The sequence below is a fragment of the Hyla sarda genome, chromosome 9 (genome assembly GCF_029499605.1).
Source record: "Hyla sarda isolate aHylSar1 chromosome 9, aHylSar1.hap1, whole genome shotgun sequence".
In the NCBI taxonomy this organism is placed as follows: Eukaryota; Metazoa; Chordata; class Amphibia; order Anura; family Hylidae; genus Hyla; species Hyla sarda.
Genome location: NC_079197.1, coordinates 152387464 through 152413664, shown reverse-complemented (window position 1 = coordinate 152413664; position 26201 = coordinate 152387464). Strand labels below are relative to the sequence as shown.

General features: G+C 43.5%; 2 protein-coding genes across 8 annotated transcripts in view; one reads left to right on the top strand and one right to left on the bottom strand.

Moving 5' to 3' along the window:
• Positions 1-4201: 4201 nt before the first annotated feature.
• Positions 4202-25824, bottom strand: LOC130290892 (probable G-protein coupled receptor 34). 6 transcript variants are annotated; one of them, XM_056539084.1, is made up of 3 exons: positions 20810-20857; positions 7193-7324; positions 4202-5429 (listed from the first exon to the last, which is right to left on the bottom strand). In XM_056539084.1, the coding sequence occupies exons 2-3, from the start codon at positions 7193-7195 to the stop codon at positions 4362-4364; spliced, it is 1071 nt and encodes a 356-aa protein (XP_056395059.1). In that variant the 5' UTR covers positions 7196-7324; positions 20810-20857; the 3' UTR covers positions 4202-4361. The 6 variants fall into 6 exon arrangements, with proteins under 6 accessions (XP_056395059.1, XP_056395060.1, XP_056395058.1 ...); XM_056539085.1 differs by lacking the exon at positions 20810-20857 and adding an exon at positions 9396-9415; XM_056539083.1 differs by lacking the exons at positions 7193-7324; positions 20810-20857 and adding an exon at positions 25597-25824.
• LOC130290891 (zinc finger protein 184-like) overlaps positions 20927-26201 on the top strand; it is a 67618-nt gene continuing 62343 nt past the window's right edge. The window contains exon 1 of one of the 2 annotated variants that reach the window (XM_056539080.1): positions 20927-21044. In XM_056539080.1, coding sequence (XP_056395055.1) covers positions 20976-21044 — 69 coding nt within the window. In that variant the 5' untranslated portion in view covers positions 20927-20975. The remainder of the gene's footprint in view (positions 21045-26201) is intronic. The other variant, XM_056539078.1, reaches the window with a different exon arrangement.

Genomic DNA, 26201 nt, shown 5'->3' with positions numbered 1-26201 from the left:
ACTACAACACCCAGCATGCCCGGACAGCCAACGGCTGTCCGGGCATGCTGGGTGTTGTAGTTTTGCAACTTATGGAGATCCGCAGGTTGTAGACCACTGTCCTATACTTTACATTGCACGGATCCCTCAACATACGATGGTTTCAACAAACGATGGTCCATTTGGAACGGATTACCATCGTATGTTGAGGGACCACTGTATATTTAATTGAATGAGGTAACAGGTATAGTCCACAGTATGGTCCGTGTTCTGCTCTGCTGTGGTGTCTCTGAAAAGGAATATGTCCATATGCTATACTGTAATATCAATGAAAGGGAATCTCTTAGCTACAATTCACTTTCCAAACTGCTGACATTGCTAGGACAAGGAGACACATGGTACCTTTCATATTTCTGTCTGTGCTTCATAAGGGTATGTTCACACTGAGGAATTGGAGAGGAATTTCCACAAGTAATTTGCTTATTCTTCTCCAATTCATTCAGCAGTGATTTCCACATGCGAAATTCCGTTCCGCATGAAGAATGAACATGTACTTTCTTCATGCGGAATCCGCGTGTAAATCCCAACAGATTGCAATGTTATCTTTATAAATTTTTTTCACCGAATGCGTTTTCGCACGGAATTCACGCAGAAACTCCGCACAAAAAAAAAAAAGGGAAATTCTAACTGGTGGCTGTCATCCAGCAAAAAAAAATAAAAAAAAAACAGTTTCCTCCTACATTCCGCATGGAAAATCCATGTGGAATTCCGCGTCAATTCTGCGCAAAAAAAAAAAAGGAAATTCCACTCGAGAATTCCTCGCCAATTTCTCAGTGTGAACATACCCTAAGGTAGAAAAATGATTTTATTCTCCTGTGTTCCCCTTACCATCCCTGTCCAGTTGGAAGCTGAGCCCTGTTTCCCAATGTTGCGCATGCGCACAATGGGGGAGATTTATCAAACTGTGTGAGAGGAAAAGTGGAGTGATTTCCCCACAGCTCAGCTGACGAGCTCTGGTAAAGTGAAAGCTGAGCTGTGATTGGTCGCTGTGGGGAAATCACTCCACTTTTTCTCTCACACAGTTTGATAAATCTGGGCCAATTTGTATACACAGCGCAGAAATTAGATTTTGAAACAGGGCTTGGCTTCCAGCAGAAAAGGAGGGGGAGCAAGGAGGCGTTCCATCCCTTATCAATTCAGGGGCTTGGGAACGCCTCTTTGACACTTATTGTAGGAATATCAAAGCATTTGTTTCCTTGCCCTAACAGCTATCTAAGGCCATGTTTGCAAGTTGAAAAAGGTGCGAAATGTCCACCCGGAAAACACAGCGATGCGCCATCTATAGACGATAATACATTTCTGAGCGGAATCCGCAGAAACAATGAACATGTACATTATTTCTGCGGACACCAAAATCGAAATTTCTGCAGGAGATGTTTCCGTAGCAGAAATTCCACCGTGTGCAGCAGAATCCCTTTAAACATTATTTTCAAGCGGGATTTCACAGAGGAATATTACTAAGGAATTCCGCTTAGAAAATTCAGCCATGTGAACATGGCCTTAGGCTAGGCTTCCACTTGGTTTTTTTTCTGGCAGTTTTTGGAAAACTGCCACTGAAGTTTTTGAGCCAAAGTCAGAAGTGGATCCATAAGGGAGGAGAAGTATAAGTCCTTCCTTTATATGTCCTATTCCTTTTTAATACACTTCTGACTTTGGCTCAAAAACTGCCCGAAAAAAGTGGAATCCTAGCCTTACAATGTCAACAGTTTGGAACGTGATTTGCAGCTGAAAACTTCTGGCACTCACTTATTTGTAGTTTTATGCAACTTTATTTAAAAAATAAATAAATAAACATGAAGCTATAAATAGCTGAGTGCCGGGAGTTCCTTGATAGTCCACAGCTGCAGACACAGCCAATAGACACGAGTAGTGCAGTTTCTGGGGGAAAAAATACATACTTTCGGGCAACCCTTAAAGGGGTACTCCACTGGAATACATTTTTTTAAATCAACTGGTGCCAGAAAGTTAAACAGATTTGTAAATTACTTCTAATAAAATATCTTAATCCTTCCAGTACTTATCAGCTGCTGTTCTGATCCACAGGAATAACTTTTCTTTTTGAATTTCCTTTCTGCCTTATGACTGTGCTCTCTGCTGACACCTCTGTCCATTTTTGGAACTTCCCAGAGTAGGAGCAAATCCCCAAAGAAAACCTCTCCTTCTCTGGACAGTTCCTGACATGGACAGAGGTGTCAGCAGAGAGCACTGTGGTCAGGCAGAAAGGAAATTCAAAAAGAAAAGAACTTCCTGTGGATCATAACAGCAGCTGTCAAGTACTGGAAGGATTAAGATTTGTTAATAGAAGTCATTTACAAATCTGTTTAACTTTCTGGCACCAGTTGATTTAAAAAAAAAAAATGTTTTCCAGTGGAGTACCCCTTTAAAAGCAAGTTGTCTTATCTGTATTTATGGACATTACAGAGAGCTGATAAATTGGGGTAAAAAAAGCTGAACCATCCCATTTTCAGGGTAGCCCTTTGCCTGTCCTGGCATGCTGGGAGTTGTAGTTTTGCAACATTTGGAGGTCCACACTTTGGAGATCACTGCTCTATGTAAACAGCACTTTTACTGATATGACAGGGCCAGTGGATACCCTTTACCGTCACACTGTATCAATTTATGTTGCTTTAATGCTGGGGATTTATTGTGTATTCAATAGGGAGGTCGAAATTCCCAACAAATTCTTATTAAAAAAAAAAACCTAACTTTCTGAACATTACCTCTTGCAAATTACTTGTGGGTATTGGGTAAATCTGGTTGGTTAACTGCCCTCAAACTGGCATTTCTGTTTTTCCTTAAAGGGGTAATCTGCTGCTAGACACCTTATCCCCTATGGGGATAAGGTGTCAAATCGCGGGGTTCCGCTGCTCGGTTCCGGGTTCCTGCGGCAGTGGTTGTGACGCCTCGGTCACGCCACGCCCCCTCCATTCATGTCTATGGGAAGGGGCGTGTCGGTCGACACGCCCCTTCCCATAGACATGAATGGAGGGGGTGTGGCGTGACGTCATGAGGGGACGTGGCCGTGACATCACAATCACGGCCTTCAGCTCTGAGCATTCTGACCATAATGTTCAGAACGCTGGAGCACCGGAGTACCCCTTTAAAGGAGTACTCCGCTGGAAAACATTTTTTTTTAAACTCAACTGGTGCCAGGAAGTTAAACAGATTTGTAAATTTCTTCTATTTAAAAATCTTAATCCTTCCAGTGTTTATCAGCTGCTGTATACTACAGAGGAAGTTCTTTTCTTTTGAAATGTCCTTTCTGTCTGACCACAGTGCTCTCTGTTGACAACTCTGTCCATTTTAGGAACTGTCCAGAGTAGGAGCAAATCCCCATAGCAAACCTATCCTGCTCTGGACATTTCCTAAAATGGACAGAGGTGTCAGCAGAGAGCACTGTGGTCAGACAGAAAGGAAATTCAAAAAGAAAAGAACTTCCTGTGGAGCATACAGCAGCTGAAAAGTACTGGAAGGATTACGATTTTTAAATAGAAGTAATTTACAAATCTGTTTAACTTTCTGGCACCAGTTCATAAAAAAAAAAAAAAAAAGTTTTCTAGTGGAGTAGCCCTTTAAAGATGTCTCCTTACCGAAGTCTTTGAACTTATGATTTGTTTTGGCACCACTGGTGGTGAACTCATTCTACAATGAATTGTCCGTATGAGACAAAATTAAGTTGGGAATATGTTTTGGACAATAAAAAAGATCAGTAGTTCCAACATGTAGTTTTTCACATTAAAGAAGTACTCTGGAGGAAAAAAAAGTTTTCAAATTAACTGGCACCAGAAAGTTATACAGATTTGTAAATTACTTCAATATAAAAATCCTGACCTTTCCTGTACTTATCAGCTGCTGTATGCTCCAGAGGAAGTTGTGTAGTTCTTTTCTGTCTGACCACAAGTGTTCTCTGCTGACACCTCTGTCCATGTCAGGAACTGCAGGAGCAGGAAAGGTTTGCTATGGGGATTTGCTCCTGCTCTGGACAGTTCCTGACATGGACAGAGGTGTCAGCAGAGAGCACTGTGGTCAGACTGGAAAGAACTACACAACTTCCTCTGGAGCATACAGCAGCTGATAAGTACTGGAAGGGTTCCGATTTTTTAATAGAAGAACTTTACAAATCTGTTTAACTTTTTGTCACCAGTTGATTTAAAAAAAAATGTTTTCCACTGGAGTACCCCTTTAAGGTCCTTCTAGTACACAGAGGAATAACAAGTGAGATTGCGTAAGTCCGCATTCCCATTCCATATCCCACACAGGGTCTATTCAGGTGACCAGTCCCTGAGGAACAGTTGTTACAGTAAACATTGCCGAGTCCGGATTCACATTTCAGTGACAGATCTGTTGCCGTTCGACGCTCTCTCCTGATGGTTCATGATGAGTTTCAGCTTTCCCTGAACAGTGCATATTACGACTCGTTTGAAGCTGTCTGACAAGAAGAAATAGATGACAGGGTCCAGGCAGCTGTTGAGCGTAGATAAACACAGCACTAACTCATTAGTAATATGCAAAGTCTGTTTCCAGGACAGGCTGGGGATGACATTGATCTGGGCCAGGACATAGGGCACGCGGACCAAGTGATAAGGGACAAAACACACAATGAAGATGATCAGAACCACAAAGGACTTCTTCATGGCCCGGTTACTGTTCCTTTTCGTCTGGGGCTGGTTCTTCATCAAAGACGCCCTATGGAGCTTAGCAGAGATCTGGGCGTAAAAATAGACAAAGAGGAAAAGGAGGACAAAGAAAGCCAGGACCGCAGTCAGGTTGATGGCCGCCGATACGGTCCCCTTCTTCTTGAAGTGGAAGCACTTTTGGCCGCAAGGTTCATTTCCTTTGTTTTCGAATAAGAACGGTACAATGCAGACCACATTGATCACCCAGACCACGTGGGCCGCCCTAGAGCTCCATTGGACGCTATGGATTTTGTACTGCTGGAGAGGCCTGGTTATTTTGAGGTACCGGTCCATGCTGATGAGGCTGAGGAACATGATGCTTGCATACATGTTCAAGTAGAAAAAGGCGCCGATCACATGGCACAAGAGCAAGGGGCCATTGTTGTTCTGATAAGCGATGCGGAACGGCAAGCATAGGGCTAGGAGGAGATCGGCTATGGCAAGGTTCCTCATGTATACAGTCATGGAGGTAGATCGTTGGGAATTGGTCCAGAAGACAAACAGGGCCAAGATGTTACTCATGAGGCTAAGTCCGCAAACAAATGAGTAAACCACAGGAAGCAACCAGGACAGGACTCCATCTTTGATGTCGCAGCCGTTAAAAGGAGGCGAGGAAGTAACATTGAGGTCAAGATAGAGAGGACCGGATGTCTCCAGGGTCCACGTGTTAGTGGTCACATCGCTCGGCGTTGAGATTGTCAGAAAATCCATTATCTGTAAAAAAAACGATAAAATAATGTTAGAAATCTGTCTCGTGGGAGGACGGAACTTCACAAATCTGTAGGATATGATTCCAAGGGGAATGTCTATTTCCAAGGATGTGTCTCAGTGTTGGCCAACCAGTGTGCCTCCAGCCGTTGGCTGTCCGGGCATGCTGGAGATTGTAGTTTTGCAACAGCTGGAGACCCACTGGTTGGAAACACTGACGTATCTTGTAATATGGAGGCAACATCCATATATAGAATACATTCCCTTAATAACCTGTCCCAAATAGATCTGCTACTACAGGACGAAGTCTTGTCATACTAAAAGAAATAAACTTCTTCATCCTGTTTCAATAGGCACTGTAAGAATCAAAGACATTTTACATGTTGTACATCTTGGAAAAACATTGACCTTTCTAATATACTTCATAAAAAAATTGTATTTCCTTTTTATAGAAATCATGCCTTAAAAAAGGACCAGTAGGGGTCCCCATACCATCCAGAACATAATCCTGTCCGGCTGAAGCATCATCTTTTTCCCAGCTGAAGCACAGGCAGGGACAAAGTCCAGAAAGTGAGGGTGGGACTAGCGCTCCTCTGTGTCCTGTCCTATCAGACTGCAGCATGAAAACAGAGAGGAGGGGGTTACAGAGCAGCCTGCAATGATTGGATGAAGAGACCCAGCACAGCAGACTCAGGGAGGAAATTAATGTATGGTAAGTGAGGGCAGGACTAGCACTCCTCTGTGTTCACTTTTGTCCTGTCTGACTGCAGCATGAAAACAGAGAGGAGGGGGTTACAGAGCAGCCTTAAGTGATTGGATGAAGAGACACAGCACAGCAGACTCAGGGAGGAAGTGAATATATAGTAAGTGAGGGCAGGCTCACTGCTTGCCTCAGACACGCCCCTTCCTGAGCAGTAACATAGTTCAAAAAGTTGAAAAAAGACCAGAGTCCATCAAGTTTAACCTATAACTCCATTGATACCCTGCTGAGTTGATACAAAGGAAGGCAAAAAAAAATTCCTACTAGGGGTAAAAATCCCTTCCCGACTCCAAATATGGCAATTAGACTAAATACCTGGATCAATATTCTGACCCTATAAATCTAATATCCAAAAAGGTCTCATTGCCAAGGTGTCACACAGTGGATGTCAGAATGAGTGAGCAGCAGAATACAAGGGGTTTGTGAGCCAAATACAGAAGCTAGACACATTAAAAGACATGTGAAGCATCTGCATGACCCAGTGAGTAACATGTAGAGGCATTTTTATAACAGATACACTTTGAAGGGGTTATCCAGGAATCGAAAAACAGAGCCAGTTTTTTTCAAAAACCTCTTCCCGTCTGTCTCCAGGATGGGTGTGGTTCTGCAGCTCAGTTTTAATTAAAGTGAATGGAGCCAAGTTGTAATACCACACACAACCTGGAGACAGATGCAGAGCTTTTTGAAAGAAATTATCTGTTTTTTGTTTTTGTTTTTATTCCTGTATAACCTCTTTAAACAACTATTTGCAATTGTGGTCAAAAATATGAAATCACATTTTGTAGCATTTCACTTACTTTCTGCCAAAAGGTGTACTGGGTACTTAAGCCACGATTTGTAACGCTAGTTTGTTAAAATAAAAATCCCTCAGTTTCACAGACATCTGCTACTAAACAGTGTAACCCTCTGCAAAATAAAGAGCAGCTTGAAAGCGTCATCTGAAGGTGTTTTCAGGAACACAGAAGTGATACAAACATGTGGAAATGATACAAACTATTCTTATTCTGACCATTAACTTGTAATTGAGGAGAAGATCTGATGATGTAATGGGGATTTCCACTTTACGTCATATTCTGGTAAGTATGGTGGAAATATGGTCCACGTGGTGGTGAGCAGGATTCTGCACAGTAGATCTTATACACTACCCAAAATAAAAGAAAAACTTCAAACAAGGAATAGCAAAAATGGCAATGTATCTGTATAACTGAGATCAAATACATGAAATACTTACAAAAAGAAGAAAAAATGGCAATGTATCTGTATAACAGATCAAATACATGAAATACTTACAAAAAGAAGAAAGAAAATGGCTGGAGCTACATCTAAAAACAGGCACTACTGCCGTCAGTATATGTAGTGAACATAGTAAAGTAGCTGTGCAGGTAGTTACAAGAAACTACAATAAAATATAAGATGGATGGTGCTAATATTGGGAGACTTAAAGGGGTACTCCGGCCCCAAGACATCTTATCCCCTATCCAAAGGATAGGGGATAAGATGTCTGATCGCGGGGGTCCTGCTGCTGGGGACCCCCACAATCTCGCATGCAGCACCCACCTGTAAGCACTGCTGGAAGCGCTGGAGCCTCTCAGTCTTATGCCTCCTGACCACGGGAACGGAGTATCGTGACGTCACAACTCCGCCCCCTCAATGCAAGTCTATGGGAGGGGGCGTGACACTTGCATTGAGGGGGCAGTGTGTGACTTCACACGGGGGCGGAGTCGTGACGTCACGATACTCTGTCCCTGTGGTCAGGAGGCATAAGACTGAGAGCCTTCAGCGCTTCCAGCAGTGCTTACAGGTGGGTGCTGCATGCTAGATTGCCGGGGGTCCCCAGCGGCAGGACCCCCGCGATCAGAGGGGATGGAGGCAGGGATACTCGCAATAGTGGCTCTATGTTACTAACTGAACCACTGATTTGGGAGAGTTAACCATTGTTTTACCCATGTTTATCCGCATTATAATCCTGTGCATGAACAAGCTGTACAGCGAAGGAACATTTTTTTTTTCAAATAAACTGGTGCCAGAAAGTTAAACAGATTTGTAAATGACTTCTATTTAAAAATCTTAATCCTTCCAGTACTTATCAGCTGCTGTATGCTCCAGAGGAAATTGTATAGTTCTTTCCAGTCTGACCACAGTGCTCTCTGCTGACACCTCTGTCCATGTCAGGAGCAAATCCCCATAGCAAACTTCTCCTGCTCTGGAAAGCTCCTGACATGGACAGAGGTATCAGCAAAGAGCACTGTGGTCAGAAAAGAACAATACAACCTCTTTTGGAGCATACAGCAGCTGATAAGTACTGAAAGGGTTCAGATTTTCAAATAGAAGTACAGTGACCCCCCCGACCTACGATGGCCCTGACATATGATCATTTCAACATACGATGGTCTCTCAGAGGCCATCGCATGTTGAAGGCAGCATCAATATACGATGCTTTTGTATGTCGGGGCCATCGCATAAACGGCTATCCTGCAGCGCAGACTGCTTCAGCTGCCACCGGATAGCCGTTTACGGTGCCCCGTGTGGTCCGCTGACGATCACTTACCTGTCCTCGGGGCTCCGGCGCGTCCTCTTCGGGATCCCCTCCATCGTCGGCGCTCTCCATCGTCGTCATCACGTCGCTGCGCACGCCGTTCCGTCATCCAATAGGAGCGGCGTGCGTGGCGACGTGATGGCGGCGACGGAGAGCGAGGATCCTCGGGAAGCAGAGGCCTTGCCAGAGCGTCGGGGACACCCCGGGGGCACAGCAACAGCGATGGAAGGCGACATCCAGGGCAGCGGTGACGAGCGGTGACGGTCCGGAGTGGCGGGGACACGTGAGTATAACCTCCAATACCAGTGGTCTTCAACCTGCGGACCTCCAGATGTTGCAAAACTGCAACTCCCAGCATGACCGGACAGCCGCTGGCTGTCCGGGCATGCTGGGTGTTGTAGTTTTGCAACATCTGGAGGTCCGCAGGTTGTAGACCACTGTCCTATACTTTACATTGCACGGATCCCTCAACATACGATGGTTTCAACAAACGATGGTCCATTTGGAACGGATTACCTTCGTATGTTGAGGGACCACTGTAATTTACAAATCGATATAACTTTTTGGCACCAGTTTATTTGAAAAAATTTTTTTCCTTCGGAGTACCCCTTTAATGTGAAAACTACATATTGGAATGCTAAGAGACTAACTTCTGATCTCATACTACTGTATGCACCAGAGGAAGTTGTGTAGTTCTTTCCAATCTGAGCACAGTGCTCTCTGCTGCCACCTCTGACCATTTCGTGAACTGTCCAGAGCAAGTGAGGTTTGCGATAGGGATTTTCTCCTGCTTGTTGGCCACATGTCGCTTTGTGTAATGTGCAGCCGAGGAAAAGGGGATAGAAGCAAAGGGCCCCCGTTCGTGCGGCCATCCCCAGCACAGCAGTCAAGCCCTGTAATACGACATTGGCGCTCGTTTACAGAGAGTGTAGTGTGGCCCTTAAATCCCACATGGGAGATCATGTCTAGATCTTAGAAGAAGAAAAAAGTTTTGTTTTTTTCGGGTCCTATGAGACCGCCAAATGATCCGTCCCTGTCCTTGTGACCGGACATTGGCTATTGAGAGTAGTAGCGTCATTGTATATGCTCATTGTACCGCACCTCCACCACTCCATACAGTGCGATACAATAGAAGATACAATCCAGTGTAGTTGTTTCGGGACACCTTAACAGCTTAGCTTTTAGGAAGGAACCTCTATTCTCCATTCTTTTGCCAATTTTCCCCCTGTGAGAGTGTCACATAATAGAAAGACCCTCGTAAACAAAAAGACAGCTCTGGAACTGTACAACAACCTACAGAATGTGAGTCCTGCGCCTATTTGTTTTCCAAATAAAACCCAATATTGTTACAACAATAGGTTTATTCTGTAGCAAGCTATGGTAAGCAAACTGGTGGGGTCTACTCAACAGATGGGGGAACTGCTATGGGAAACGTTCTTTACAAGAGAAGCGCCACAACAGCTGCATCATATATAAAGGCCATGTAAAGCCCCTGGTCAAACACAGGGTCTTCCGAATGGACAAACAAGACTGAGCAAATACAATGCGGAGGTTCTATGGTGGGCTGGGAACAGTTTAGTGGACTTAGTGTAGCATCCTTAGTGGTGGATCCTTTTCATTATTTTACATATGTATAGGCTTTTTATACGCGATACTGATTCATTGTTTACCCACCATCTATGTTCTTTCATAGTCTAAATTGGTGTTTCCCAAGCAGTGTGCCTCCAGCTGTTGCAAAACTCCAACTCCCAGCATGCTGGGAGTTGGAGTTTTGCAACAGCTGGAGGCACACTGCTTGGGAGACAATGTCTTCCAAATTGTCTCCAATGTGAGTCCATTCTCTGTACATTGCTGGCCCTAGATGACACCATTACAATAATAAAATAAATACAATACATGAACTGGTAAGAAGGCACAATAAGGGCATGAAGAAGCATGTGGTGGAGGGGCACAGGCTGCGCGCTGTTCTTCTGTGTAAAAGTTAAACATTAAAAGGTAATTCATGAAGGGTATGAAATTGACTATTGATTAAATGCAAATAATTTATTGATCATCTACCCGGGAAGCCGAAAGCTGGCACTAATGTAAGCAAAAGTCCTATTATTTATCCATTGCAACTGCCAGGTCATGTAGTGTTAGCTATAAGTGTCATCTACTGCATTTGTCTATATCTAGCTATCTCATATCTATCTATTTATCTCATATCTATCTATCTTCTATCTATCTCATATCTATCTATCTATCTCATATCTATCTATCTCATATCTATCTATCTTATATCTATCTCATATCTATCTATCTTATATCTATCTCATATCTATCTATCTTATATCTATCTCATATCTATCTATCTTATATCTATCTCATATCTATCTATCTTATATCTATCTCATATCTATCTATCTTATATCTATCTCATATCTATCTATCTTATATCTATCTCATATCTATCTATCTTATATCTATCTATCTTATATCTATCTCATATCTATCTCATATCTCTATCTATCTCATATCTATCTCATATCTACCTCATATCTATCTCCTATCTCTATCTATCTAGACAAAGAATAAGTCAGCCAGCACTTTAGTTGATACCAAACTATTATATGGACCTGGCCTACAGGTGCACGCTACTAGGCTAGATATACAGCAACAGAAGAATGCAGCAGCACACTGCCAGCACAAGGATATAGGTGCAACATGAATATGCAGATAAAACATGGAGAGCTATACAGCTATGGTGTAATAGATGCAAATGTGAAACTATGAAATAATGAGGCACTTAGCTCGCAAATTTGTCTCCGCCGGCGGTCAAATAGCTTGGACCGTCCCACCGCAATAAGGTAGCGGACCCTACACTGTGTATATGCCTCTGTGTGAACAGTTCAGTAAGCATGGCAGGGTCTGGAACATCCAAGCCACCTTATATACACACCTGATAGAGGTGGGTGGGGTGCAAGGCCAACATGGAGGTAGCCACTCCCCCGTATGTGCAATACAGACAAAGAATAAGTCAGCCAGCACTTTAGTTGATACCAAACTATTATATGGACCTGGCCTACAGGTGCACGCTACTAGGCTAGATATACAGCAACAGAAGAATGCAGCAGGGGGAGTGGCTACCTCCATGTTGGCCTTGCACCCCACCCACCTCTATCAGGTGTGTATATAAGGTGTCTTGGATGTTCCAGATCCTGCCATGCTTACTGAACTGTTCACACAGAGGCATATTCACAGTGTAGGGTCCGTCCCAAGGAGGCCACCTTATCGCGGTGGGACGGTCCAAGCTATTTGACCGCCGGCGGAGACAAATTTGCGAGCTAAGTGCCTCACTATCTCATAGTTTTACATTTGCATCTATTACACCATAGCTGTATAGCTCTCCATGTTTTAACTGCATATTCATGTTGCACCTATATCCTTGTGCTGGCAGTGTGCTGCTGTATTCTTTTGTTGCTGTATATCTATCTATCTATTTATCTCATATCTATCTATCTCATATCTATCTATTTCATATCTATCTATCTCATATCTATCTCATATCTTTCTCATATCTATCTATCTATCTTATATCTATCTATGTACGAAAAAAAATGCAGCAGCACTCTGGTCCAGATGAAATGGTGGACCAGAGTGCTGCTACATTTTTTTCGTATTTTTGGGAGCCCTATCTGGGCTGGACCTGTACATGCTGTAAGGGGTGCGGTTCTCCTACAAGAATCTATCTCATACCTATTTATTTTCTATCTATCTCATATCTATCTCATACCTATCTATCTTCTATCTATTCCATATGTATTTCTCTGTCTATCTATCTATACAGTCCAGAAGAACAGTACAACCAATCCAACGAATGTAAGTATTTAGGTGCACGCCGTCATGTGGCTCCTGGTCAGGGATACCAAGACTTCAATCCAAGTAGAAAGGACCGCAACACAAAAGGTTCCATCCAAATAAAGTGACCATGCTTGATAAAGGTGGTGGGAGACCGCAGAAACATTGCACTTTGTTATTTGTTATGCTGAGGATGCAATAAAGTCACTTTACTTGGATGGAACCTTGTGTTCCATTTTACTCGGATATCTATCTATATATCTAAATATCTATCCATCCATCTTTCTATCTATTCATACTCCAGATCCATACATTGCCATATACATCAAGAAGTCAGTATAGAAGCCCATACATCTCCATATACATCAGAAGTCAGTATAGAATAATCTCCATATACATCAGAAGTCAGTATAGAATACATCTCCATATACATCAGAAGTCAGTATAGAATACATCCCCATATACATCAGAAGTCAGTATAGAATACATCTCCATATACATCAGAAGTCAGTATAGAATACATCCCCATATACATCAGAAGTCAGTATAGAATACATCTCCATATACATCAGAAGTCAGTATAGAATACATCCCCATATACATCAGAAGTCAGTATAGAATACATCCCCATATACATCAGAAGTCAGTATAGAATACATCTCCATATACATCAGAAGTCAGTATAGAATAATCTCCATATACATCAGAAGTCAGTATAGAATACATCCCCATTTACATCAGAAGTCAGTATAGAATACATCTCCATATACATCAGAAGTCAGTATAGGATACATCTCCATATACATCAGAAGTCAGTATAGAATACATCTCCATATACATCAGAAGTCAGTATAGAATACATCCCTATATACATCAGAAGTCAGTATAGAATACATCCCCATATACATCAGAAGTCAGTATAGAATACATCTCCATATACATCAGAAGTCAGTATAGAATACATCCCCATATACATCAGAAGTCAGTATAGAATACATCCCCATATACATCAGAAGTCAGTATAGAATACATCTCCATATACATCAGAAGTCAGTATAGAATACATCCCCATATACATCAGAAGTCAGTATAGAATACATCCCCATATACATCAGAAGTCAGTATAGAATACATCTCCATATACATCAGAAGTCAGTATAGAATAATCTCCATATACATCAGAAGTCAGTATAGAATACATCCCCATTTACATCAGAAGTCAGTATAGAATACATCTCCATATACATCAGAAGTCAGTATAGAATACATCTCCATATACATCAGAAGTCAGTATAGAATACATCTCCATATACATCAGAAGTCAGTATAGAATACATCTCCATATACATCAGAAGTCAGTATAGAATACATCCCCATATACATCAGAAGTCAGTATAGAATACATCTCCATATACATCAGAAGTCAGTATAGAATACATCCCCATATACATCAGAAGTCAGTATAGAATACATCCCCATATACATCAGAAGTCAGTATAGAATACATCTCCATATACATCAGAAGTCAGTATAGAATAATCTCCATATACATCAGAAGTCAGTATAGAATACATCTCCATATACATCAGAAGTCAGTATAGAATAATCTCCATATACATCAGAAGTCAGTATAGAATACATCTCCATATACATCAGAAGTCAGTATAGAATACATCCCCATATACATCAGAAGTCAGTATAGAATACATCCCCATATACATCAGAAGTCAGTATAGAATACATCTCCATATACATCAGAAGTCAGTATAGAATACATCTCCATATACATCAGAAGTCAGTATAGAATACATCTCCATATACATCAGAAGTCAGTATAGAATACATCCCCATATACATCAGAAGTCAGTATAGAATACATCCCCATATACATCAGAAGTCAGTATAGAATACATCCCCATATACATCAGAAGTCAGTATAGAATACATCCCCATATACATCAGAAGTCAGTATAGAATACATCTCCATATACATCAGAAGTCAGTATAGAATACATCTCCATATACATCAGAAGTCAGTATAGAATACATCTCCATATACATCAGAAGTCAGTATAGAATACATCTCCATATACATCAGAAGTCAGTATAGAATACATCTCCATATACATCAGAAGTCAGTATAGAATACATCTCCATATACATCAGAAGTCAGTATAGAATACATCTCCATATACATCAGAAGTCAGTATAGAATACATCTCCATATACATCAGAAGTCAGTATAGAATACATCTCCATATACATCAGAAGTCAGTATAGAATACATCTCCATATACATCAGAAGTCAGTATAGAATACATCTCCATATACATCAGAAGTCAGTATAGAATACATCTCCATATACATCAGAAGTCAGTATAGAATACATCTCCATACACACCAGAAGTCAGTATAGAATACATCTCCATATACATCAGAAGTCAGTATAGAATACATCTCCATATACATCAGAAGTCAGTATAGAATACATCTCCATATACATCAGAAGTCAGTATAGAATACATCTCCATATACATCAGAAGTCAGTATAGAATACATCTCCATATACATCAGAAGTCAGTATAGAATACATCCCCATATACATCAGAAGTCAGTATAGAATACATCTCCATATACATCAGAAGTCAGTATAGAATACATCTCCATACACACCAGAAGTCAGTATAGAATACATCCCCATATACATCAGAAGTCAGTATAGAATACATCTCCATATACATCAGAAGTCAGTATAGAATACATCTCCTCACCTCTCATCACAGGCTCCTCACCCACATCTTCTCAGAAATGACTTGAAGACTATGGAGGGAATCCCCCTGTTCACCTGCTCCCCCCATCTGAGGAGGTCCTGAGGTCCCTGTGTCATGGTGATGGGTGGGGTTACCATAGTCTTCACCCCTTCACAGCCTCAAACCTGTCCTGTGCACAAAGGAGCAATGACAGATGAGCTGAGAAGTGACAAAGTTTGTAAGAGCTGAGGCTGGAATATCTCCATCCTGAGGACTGATGTGTATATCATATGTACATTATAGTATAGAGGGAATAAGGCTATGTTCACACACTATAATAGTTAGTGCAGTATCTACCTCCCTGTCTGTACTATCTATCTATCTACCTCATATCTATCTATCTATCTCATATCTATCTCATATCTATCTATCTCATATCTATCTATCTCATATCTATCTCCTATCTATCTCCTATCTATCTCATATCTATCTCTATCTCATATCTATCTCATATCTATCTATCTCATATCTATCTATCTCTCTCATATCTATCTATCTCATATCTATCTCATATCTATCTATCTCTCCCTCATATGTCTATCTCATATATATCTATCTAGAAAAAAAGAAAAATATTGCAGCAGTACTCATCCAGTCCAATTGTGATGCCAGCACCTCGAACCTAATCAGGGTCAATCCAGATTAAAAAAACACCAATGGCGCAGCACTCCGATATCCAAAAAAGTTCTCATCTCTCAATACAGCAACGTTTCTGCTCCTATGGAGTCATTTTCAAGCCTTTTGCTATTTGTGTTTGTTTTTTTCTATCTAACACACTATATACAGTGGGGATCAAAGGTTTGGGCACCCCAGGTAAAAATTTGTATTAATGTGCATAAAGAAGCCAAGGAAAGATGGAAAAATCTCCAAAATCCATCAAATTACAGATTAGACATTCTTATAATATGTCAACAAAAGTTAGATTTTATTTCCATCATTTACACTTTGAAAATAACAGAAAAAAAAAATGGCGTCTGCAAAGGTTTGGGCACCCTTCAGAATTTATAGCATGCACTGCCCCCTTTGCAAAGCTGAGACCTGCCAGTGTCATGGATTGTTCTCAATCATCATCTGGGAAGACCAGGTGATGTCAATCTCAAAGGTTTTAAATGCCCAGATTCATCTGACCTTGCCCCAACAATCAGCACCATGGGTTCTTCTAAACATTTGTCTAGAAATCTGAAACTGAAAATAGTTGACGCTCACAAAGCTGGAGAAGGCTATAAGAAGATAGCAAAACGTTTTCAGATGTCAATATCCTCTGTTCGGATTGTAATTAAGAAATGGCAGTCATCAGGAACAGTGGAAGTTAAAGCAAGATAACATCAGACAGAACAGTTTGCAGGATTATGAGAAAAACAATTCAAAACCCACGTTTGACTGCACAATCCCTCCAGAAAGATCTCGCAGACACTTGAGTTGCGGTACACTATTCCACTATAAAGAGATACCTGTACAAATATGGTCTTCATGGAAGAGTCATCAGAAGAAAACCTCTTCTACATCCTCACCACAAAAATCAGCGTTTGAACTTTGCAAATGAACATATAGACAAGCCTGATGCATTTTGGAAACAAGTTCTGTGGACCGATAAGGTTAAAATTGAACTTTTTGGCTGGAATGAGCAAAGGCATGTTTGGAGAAGAAGGGGGAACAGAATTTAATGAAAAGAACCTCTGTCCAACTGTTAAGCATGGGGGGTGGATCAATCATGCTTTGGGGTTGTATTGCAGCCAGTGGCACAGGGAACATCTCACGAGTAGAAGGAAAAATGGATTCAATAAAATTTCAGCAAATTTTGGATGCTAACTTGATGCCATCTGTGAAAAAGCTGAAGTTAAAGAGAGGATGGCTTCTACAAATGGATAATGATCCTAAACACACCTCGAAATCCACGGGGGATTACATCAAGAGGCGTAAACTGAAGGTTTTGCCATGGCCTTCACAATCTCCTGACCTCAACATAATTGAAAATCTATGGATAGACCTTAAAAGAGCAGTGCGTGACAGACAGCCCAGAAATCTCAAAGAACTGGAAGACTTTTGTAAGGAAGAATGGGCAAAGATACCTCAAACAAGAATTGAAAGACTCTTGGCTGGCTACAAAAAGTGTTTACAAGATGTGATACTTGCCAAAGGGGGCAGTACAAGATATTAACTCTGCAGGGTGCCCAAACTTAAGCAGACGCCATTTTTTAGTTTTCTGTTATTTTGAAAGTGTAAATGATTGAAATAAAATCTAACTTTTGTTGATGTGGTAGTCCTTGGGGGGTGTTGGTAGTGGGGGTATTGTTTTGGTAGATGAGGGGTTAATGTTAACCCTAGAGTTAATGACGCAAGGCTGAGGGCTAGTATGCTGAGGTAATCCTCTGGCCTATCGCCGCCCTTCCCAGAAACGACAGGTGTAATGAAATGACTGAAGGTCCACAATGTACTTGAACTTGGGTAACTTTACTTAAGTGCTTGCGGTACATCCAATGAACAATGACAGTCTCAGGAATACAGTCTTTATATAGCTCAATGTCTGACAATTGTTGCGGACCTTGAAATAAATTAAAGTCTCTGAATTTAGGGTAATTATTGCAGATCTGTCCGGATTTAGGGGATAGATAAGGTCCGGTGATCCTGCAGAGTGTGTGGGGATTGATACACTCAGAAATTTAGAAGTTATCGGCCGTCGCCGCAAGGTTCAGGCCTAGACTCACAGATCTCAGCAGCGCAGATGCTTCTTGCTTGCTTGAACAGGAACAAGAGCCCAAGGCCTTATATAGGCAGGTGGCAGGGCTAATCTGATTGGTCCGAACATCCGTCATTCACTGTTACAATGAGTGATGGGATTGACTACGTCACAAGGACCTCCAAAGGTCCTAAAGCAGAAATACCATAGAGTTCACTTAACCACGTGACCCGCAGGTCCTGCTACGCTATAGACAGGTAATTAACTATTTATAGGGCATTTGTATAATATTTACACGCTTCCTAAGTAAGCTATTGGAGCAATAACTATCTGGATGAGAGGGGACTAGGGGTGAACTAGACAATGGGGACCCCGACGTCCTAGGGACTCTGGCTAAGGGGACCCACACACGCAGGTATCGGATAGGATACGGTACCGGGACACCACATTGACATATTATAAGAATGTCTAATCTGTAATTTGATGCCTTTTTGGAGATTTTTCCATCTTTCCTTGGCTTCTTTATGCACATTAATACAATTTTTTGCCTGGGGTGCCCAAACTTTTGATCCCCACTGTATATACAGTGAGCATATCCACGACTAGAAAAAAAAGTTTCTCTTCCTATTTTACAAAGCATAAAATGAGTTAAATGAGATGTTTCCTCTGTTACATGAAGTCCTATAAAGCAGCTCATGTGTGACAATGCTTCTGGGGGCTGCCGGACCCTCCCAAGTCTATTATTGGATGGGGAATAAATCAGACAGTGAGGACTATTTGTAGGACAGTCTATTGTGTACATGGACCAACTGAGCCGCACACACATTTGCAGCATTTATCAGCTATATTATCATCTGCTTTATGTATTTTATATCACCGATCTCCTATAGCAGTGGTCTTTAACCTGCGGACCTCCAGATGTTGCAAAACTACAACTCCAAGCATGCCCGGACAGCCGTTGGCTGTCCGGGCATGCTGGGAGTTGTAGTTTTGCAACATCTGGAGGTCCGCAGCTTGAAGACCACTGTCCTATAGGATGTAGCACTGGGATCCTGTGTTCACATCTGTCATCTACATGTGATTATAGGTTCTTTTCCATTGCCTGCTAGAATTAGTGGGCATAGGAAACCCCACAGAATCATGGTGCCCGGCTTTATTCCCCTTCCACACCCTGTCCAGGAGTAATGGGCCCATTTCTAACCCCAGTGTTTCCCAACCATTGTGCCTCCAGCTGTTGCAAAACTACAATTTTCAGTATGCCCGGACAGTAGTTTTGCAACAGCTGGAGGCACACATGTTGGGAAACACTGCCTTACCAAGCATTGGACCCAGCCAAGGCTGTCCTCTTCTCTTCATAAGCCCCATAGCAGCTGCACGGTCGTCCCCTATGGCATACTAGTGTTTTCTGCTGCTTCCACACTCTATAAACTGGCTTTTCTAAGAATTTCACACTCGCACATGAGCGCGTGAACCCAGTACAACATATGACAAAACATTGTTTAATATATGAGCGTAATCTTAAAATAAAAAAGGAAGATATATATATATATATATATATATATATATATATTATATGAAATCATTTTGGGGGAGATTTATCAAAACCTGTGCAGAGGAAAATTGCCCAGTTGCCCATAGCAACCAATCAGATCACTTCTTTCATTTTTCAGAGGCCTTGTTAGAAATGAAAGAAGCGATCTGATTGGTTGCTATGGGCAACTGGGCAAATTTTCCTCTGCACAGGTTTTGATAAATTTACCTTTTTGTCTTTCACTATATAGTTATAGGGGGAGATTTATCAAAACCTGTGCAGAGGAAAAGTTGCTGAGTTGCCCATAGCAACCAATCAGATTGCTTCTTTCATTTTTAACAAGGCCTCTGCAAAATGAAAGAAGCGATCTGATTGGTTGCTATGGGCAACTCAGCAACTTTTCCTCTGCACAAGTTTTGATAAATCTCCCTCATAGTCCCTGACTTTAGTCCTCAGGACCTACTTCCAGACAGACATAGATACATATAAAGATAATAATATACACATTCATTGATCCTTCACAATAGGAGCCATGGCAGGTCCTGACATTAGAAGTCAGTCGCTTCTTTACAGCCCAATAACCAGTATAGATCAGTGGCCATCTGTCTTTCATGAAGAAGATCCAGCCTACTCATCATCTGCGGCCCGAGAGCCTTAAACACCACGTGGGGCTTCGCCTGTCCTTTTGTATTGGCACCATTTAATTTATTGTATGAAGCACATGGATTGGTAGGTAGGGTGTGTTGCCTTAAAAAAAAGTTGAACTGGAAATTGAATATCTTAAAAAAAGATCTATTGTGCATAAAAAAAATGTATCCCCTATAAGTTTTAGACAGGGCCGGCTCTGCCTGTAGGCAAAATAGGCAGCCGCCTAGAGCGCTCTCTTGAAGGGGGCGCCACTCTTCTTGCTGCAGCACAGTAAGCCAGCATCCGAAGCACCTGCCCATTAAGCAAAACCCCATCACGCTACCCAAGGGTGACCACGTGTCCCGGATCGCCTGGGACAGTCCCGCATTTGGAGAGTCTGTCCCGGGTCCCGGTCACCCTCATTCCGGGACAATGCAGTGTCCTGGAATGATCTGAGCCCATGAGCCGCCGTCCGCCGACCACTGCTGTGCTGTGACAGATAGTCACTTCTAGGGATGTCCCGATACTAGTATCGGTATCGGGGCCGATACTAGCCATTTACATGGTATCGGGGACTCGTTTAATGTCCCCGATACCATGTCCGATACCTGCTGCCGCTCTGCTGCCCCGTTCTCCGGTCCTCCCGTCCGCTTCATAGTGTTCCGTGGAGGAGCATGTGACACACACGTCACTCCGCCTCCTCCCCTGCACCCAGCGTAAAGCTACGGAGGAAGCAGAGTGACTTATATGTCACAAGATCCTCCATAGGACAACATGATGCGGACTGGGAGGATGGAAGAACGGGGCAGTGGAGCGGTAGCACCCAACAGAGGACAGCCGCAGGTGAGCTGTGTGCTGCTGCTAATGTCTACAGGGGGGCTTGCTGTCTAAAGGGGGGCCCTTCTGCTGCTGTCTAAAGGGGAGCCCTGCTGCTGTTGTCTAAAGGGGGGCCCTGCTGCTGCTGTCTAAAGGGGGGCCCTGCTGTTGCTGTCTAGCCCTGCTGCTGCTGTCTAAAGGGGGCCCTGCTGCTGTTGTCCAAAGGGGGGCCCTGCTGCTGTCTAAAGGAGGGCCCTGCTACTGCTGTCTAAAGGGGTGCCCTGCTGCTGCTGTCTAAAGGAGGGCCCTGCTGCTGCTGTCTAAAGGGGGGCCCTGCTGCTGTCTAAAGGGGGGTGCTGCTGCTGTCTAAAGGGGGGCGCTGCTGCTGTCTAAACGGGCGGGCCCTGCCGCTGTCTAAACGGGGGGGGGGGGGGGCTGCCGCTGTCTAAACGTAAGTAAGTGTCCCTGGATGGCAGTTAGGAAATGTGGTCACCCTACACTACCCCCACCCGTACGATAATAATCTGCATTTTTCAGCCTGCTGGAGGAGTGCAGCACCACCTTTGAGGCAGACAGGAGCGATCACTAAGGTCAGGTCCGTCCAACATCCTGACATCGCGCGTGCCTCCATACACTGGGAGGAGCCAATGGGCGGGGTCAAGGGGTGGCAAAATTAGCTTTTGCCTAGCGTGGCAAAATCCTTGCAACAGAGCTGGTTTTAGATCATGGGGGTCCAACCACTGGGACCCCTCACAATCTCTGGACGGGACCCCGGCTCTCCCCGTGAAGCAGCGGCCGACACGCCCACCTCTAAGTACCTCTATGGGAGAGACAGAGATAGCCAAACGATGTAACTCCGGCTCTCCCATAGAGATACACGGAGGAGGCCGCCGCTTTGTGGGGGGGGGGGGGGGGGAGTCGACATGCCCCGTTCCCGTTTTTGTGATTGCACTTCTGAAGGAGCTTTTGTGCAGGTTTTGTTTGTGGGTTGCCGTGGCGACGTGCGCTGCTGAGGTATTTCGGCTGCGCCGCTGCTATGTCATACTCACAGAGCCGGAAGAAGCAATTAATTAATTGTATATGCGTAACATCACAGGATACACATATTTAACAGAACCACTTTTTTATCGCTTTTTTTAAATTAAATTCAGGAGCTGCAGTTAGTTACTAACTACAACTCTCAGCATGCCCTGATACAGCCTGTGGCTCAGCAGCTGCCCCAAACGAAAAAACTACAACCCCGAGCATGTTGGACTATATAGTAGTATATAGTATAGGTCAGTGTTTTCCAACCAGAGGTGCCTCCAGCTGTTGCAAAACTACAACTCCCTGTTGGGAAACACTGGTATAGTATATGGTGCAATATCCCGTGAGTTGGAGGATTGGTCAGATAAAGACTTGCCATTGCATTGCCGGTATTTTTAATATAAAAATACCGGCAGGGTGTCCAAAATACCATCTGTGCCTGTAAAATACCGGCCAGGTGGAAACCCAAGAGGAGTGGAGCAGCGAGATAAAGGATGCGCGGGCGAGCTGGGGTATAGTAAGTTACCAGTGTGGTGAGGGTGTGATGAGGGCAGACGGCATTAACCCCTTGTGTTCGTGACGCCAGGGTGTGGTTTTCCCTCTATACCACCCGAAGGAATACTGCTGGATCCTGGGCTAGGCACGGGGGCAAATAATGACTCTGATGCCAAGTTACAGAACAACGGCAGCTTTACTGAGTCAGACAGGTATAACAGTCTATACAGCTTGACTAGGCCCATGGAGATGACCAGTGACTTCAGAGACCACAGAGCTTGCTGGGACTTATAGTGTATTGAACAACCTTTAAGGGGTTGCCCCCTCTCGGGGATAAGCCCTTACTAGATACCCTCCCCTAAAAATCTACTTTTATTGAATTTATATAAAATCTTATAACCCCTTCACACGTTTTAAAATTGTCAGCGATGCAGTACTGTACAGTGGGGGTATTGTGTTAACCCCCTACTGTGTCCGGTATCACTGGAGCTATGGTACCTAATTAGTGTATATAATTGGTGTGCTACAGTGTCTGCATCACCTAACCATAAGCTACCAGTCCTGTTGTGATTCAACCTGCCGCTGGTTAAAACTCATTCAGAACCTCCCCGACGTTTCGCGGATGAATCCGCTTTGTCAAGGGTTGCGAGGCTACCAGGGACTTATAGTGGACTTGGACAATTTGATGCAGGGCCACGCTGACTTGAGACAGACTTGACTTGGACTGACTTGACTGAGACTGACTATGACAGACTTCACCCCGTTTGTAGCTTACCAGGTTTTGACTTTCACCTGTGGGGTAGTGGACTTGTGGAGTCGTGGCTGCGTGGTAGACGTTGGGCCTTCCTAAGACACCAGACACTCTCTCAGGACTTGACCTCATTGTAGCTCAGCAAAGACTCAATGAAAAAAAGGAAACTCCACCAAGGGCTTATATGGGGGAAACTCTGGAGGGGTCCCATTGGTCACCCTGTAGGTCACATGGTCACTGGTACCTTCCCTGGTTACAATCACATGACAATAATACTTAAAGGCATAGAACAATATATGTAAAAAAGACAAAAGAACATAGAAAGAAATAGAAGCGGAGCACTCACACGATCGCTGGTCTTGAATTCAAGCTGTATTAACAGAGGTCCCGGTACCGTTGACTTCTGCAGGGAGGCGAAGGTGGATTAGGGGGGGGAGCTCGGACAGCGGCCACGGTCCGTATGGCAGCAGCCAGCGATCGTGTGAGTGCTCCGCTTCTATTTCTTTCTATGTTCTTTTGTCTATTTGTATCTTGAGACGTGATGCACCATTAGGGATCCACGCTGGGATATCACCTCCTCCTTCTCCACTTGGACATATATGTGTGTCGTTCAGTTGCCGGTGCCAATTTTTTTCACTGCAGTTTTTTCTGTACTTTCTCTGTTGGTCGCAACAATATATGTACATTACACTAAATAACAGGCACTTAAGATGATACATAAGACACAAGTATGGTGGGGGTACAACTCCTGTACTGGGCCACCACACCAGCACATCAGCTTCAGTGCTCTGACTACTGATGAGCGGCAGGGACCATATTCAAATTTGTGATTTTTCGCGAATATATGGACAAATAATCGCAAAATTCGTACATTCGCTATGTTCCTTCTCTTTTTTTTTCCATGCGAAAATTTGTAATGAAATTCACATAGTGCGCATGCGCGATTATATCACCTAAAAGGGATGAATAATAACATTTTCACATATATTCTCAAAAAATAAAAATAAAAAAGAATATTCTTCATAATTAATATATATCACTGTATTCTAAATATTCGCGAAAGCAGGAAGTGCCGTTATTCGCGGTAAAAATTTAAATTTCGAATATTCGCGCTCAACACTATCTCTGATCACTACTTTTACCATCCAGGGACCAAAGGCTGTTCAGGTATGCTGGGAGTTGTAGTTTTGCAAAGGCTGAAGGCACCCTAGTTGGGAAACAAGAAAAATGCAGAAACCATCCCCCGAGCAGACTCAGCTGTTACTTGCACCTGTCCTTGTGTGTATTCTCTTATGCGTCTGACTGCACCCTGTCCCCTGTATTACTATATTGTTTCAGTTGTCTTCTAATCGAGTGAATCTTAATATACAGTGACCCCCCGACCTACGATGGCCCCGACATACGATCATTTCAACATACGATCACTCTCAGAGGCCATCGCATGTTGAAAGCAGCATCAACATACGATGCTTTTGTATGTCGGGGCCATCGCATAAACGGCTATCCGGCAGCGCCGACTGCTTCAGCTCCCACCGGATAGCCGTTTACGGTGCCCCGTGTGGTCCGCTGACGATCACTTACCTGTCCTCGGGGCTCCGGCTCGTCCACTTCGGGATCCCCTGCATCGTCGGCGCTCTCCATCGTCGCCATCACGTAGCTGCGCACGCCGTCCCGTCATCCAATAGGAGCGGCGTGCGTAGCGATGTGATGGCGGCGATGGAGAGCGAGGATGCCGGGGAAGCAGAGGCCTTGCCGGAGCGTCGGGGACACCTCCTGGACGCGGCGACAGCGATGGAAGGCGACATCCAGGGCAGCGGTGACGGTCCGGAGCGGCGGGGACACGTGAGTACAACCTCCAATACCCTCAACATACGATGGTAATCCGTTCCAAATGGACCATCGTTTGTTGAAACCATCGTATGTTGAGGGATCCGTGCAATGTAAAGTATAGGACAGTGGTCTTCAACCTGGTGACCTCCAGATGTTGCAAAACTACAACTCCCAGCATGCCCGGACAGCCGTTGGCTGTCCGGGCATGCTGGGTGTTGTAGTTTTGCAACATCTGGAGGTCCGCAGGTTGTAGACCACTGTCCTATACTTTACATTGCACGGATCCCTCAACATACGATGGTTTCAACAAACGATGGTCCATTTGGAACGGATTACCATCGTATGTTGAGGGACCACTGTATAGTGAAATATGACCCATGCTGGTCCATGGTGTTTTATTACTATATCTTTCCCTATAGCCTCTGAGTTGTTCAGAGCCAAATGATGGCACCCATTGGCATGTGGGTACTACTGTACCTCTGTATGCCTCCTGTCATACTGAGACATGCTCATGGAGGCACTGGAAGGTGGCACCTAGACAGCTTCATAGTAGTTTGTCCCAAAAAGCAAAAAACAAAAAATGCTGCAGCTGATCTGCATTGCCCCAAAGCCACAGGCTGGGCACACAGTGGCATGCCACATGACCAACTACCGTGCTGCAACGCGTGTTTTACGCCAATTGTCGCAGTTTTTCAATGTGGTTATTGGACAATGGTTTCAATGGAAAAACCTGTGCAGCGGAAAAATTGCCCAGTTGCCCATAGCAACCAATCAGATCGCTGCTTTCATTTTTCAGATGACTTTTTTTTTTAAATGAAAGAAGTGATCTGATTGGTTGCTATGGGCAACTGGTCAGCTTTTCCTCTGGACAGGTTTTGATAAATCTCCCCCAATCCAATATGTTTCACATTTTAAAATCCATTAAAAAAGAAAAGCCAAAGATCCCGACAGCAAAACATCTTAGGCTAGGTTCACATTGCGGAATCTCCAGCTAGAAATATTCCGAATCAGTCAGCGCTAGGACCAAACAGACAGGATTCTGCGCAAATTCTGCTGAAAGAGTGACTGAGTTCATACTTTTG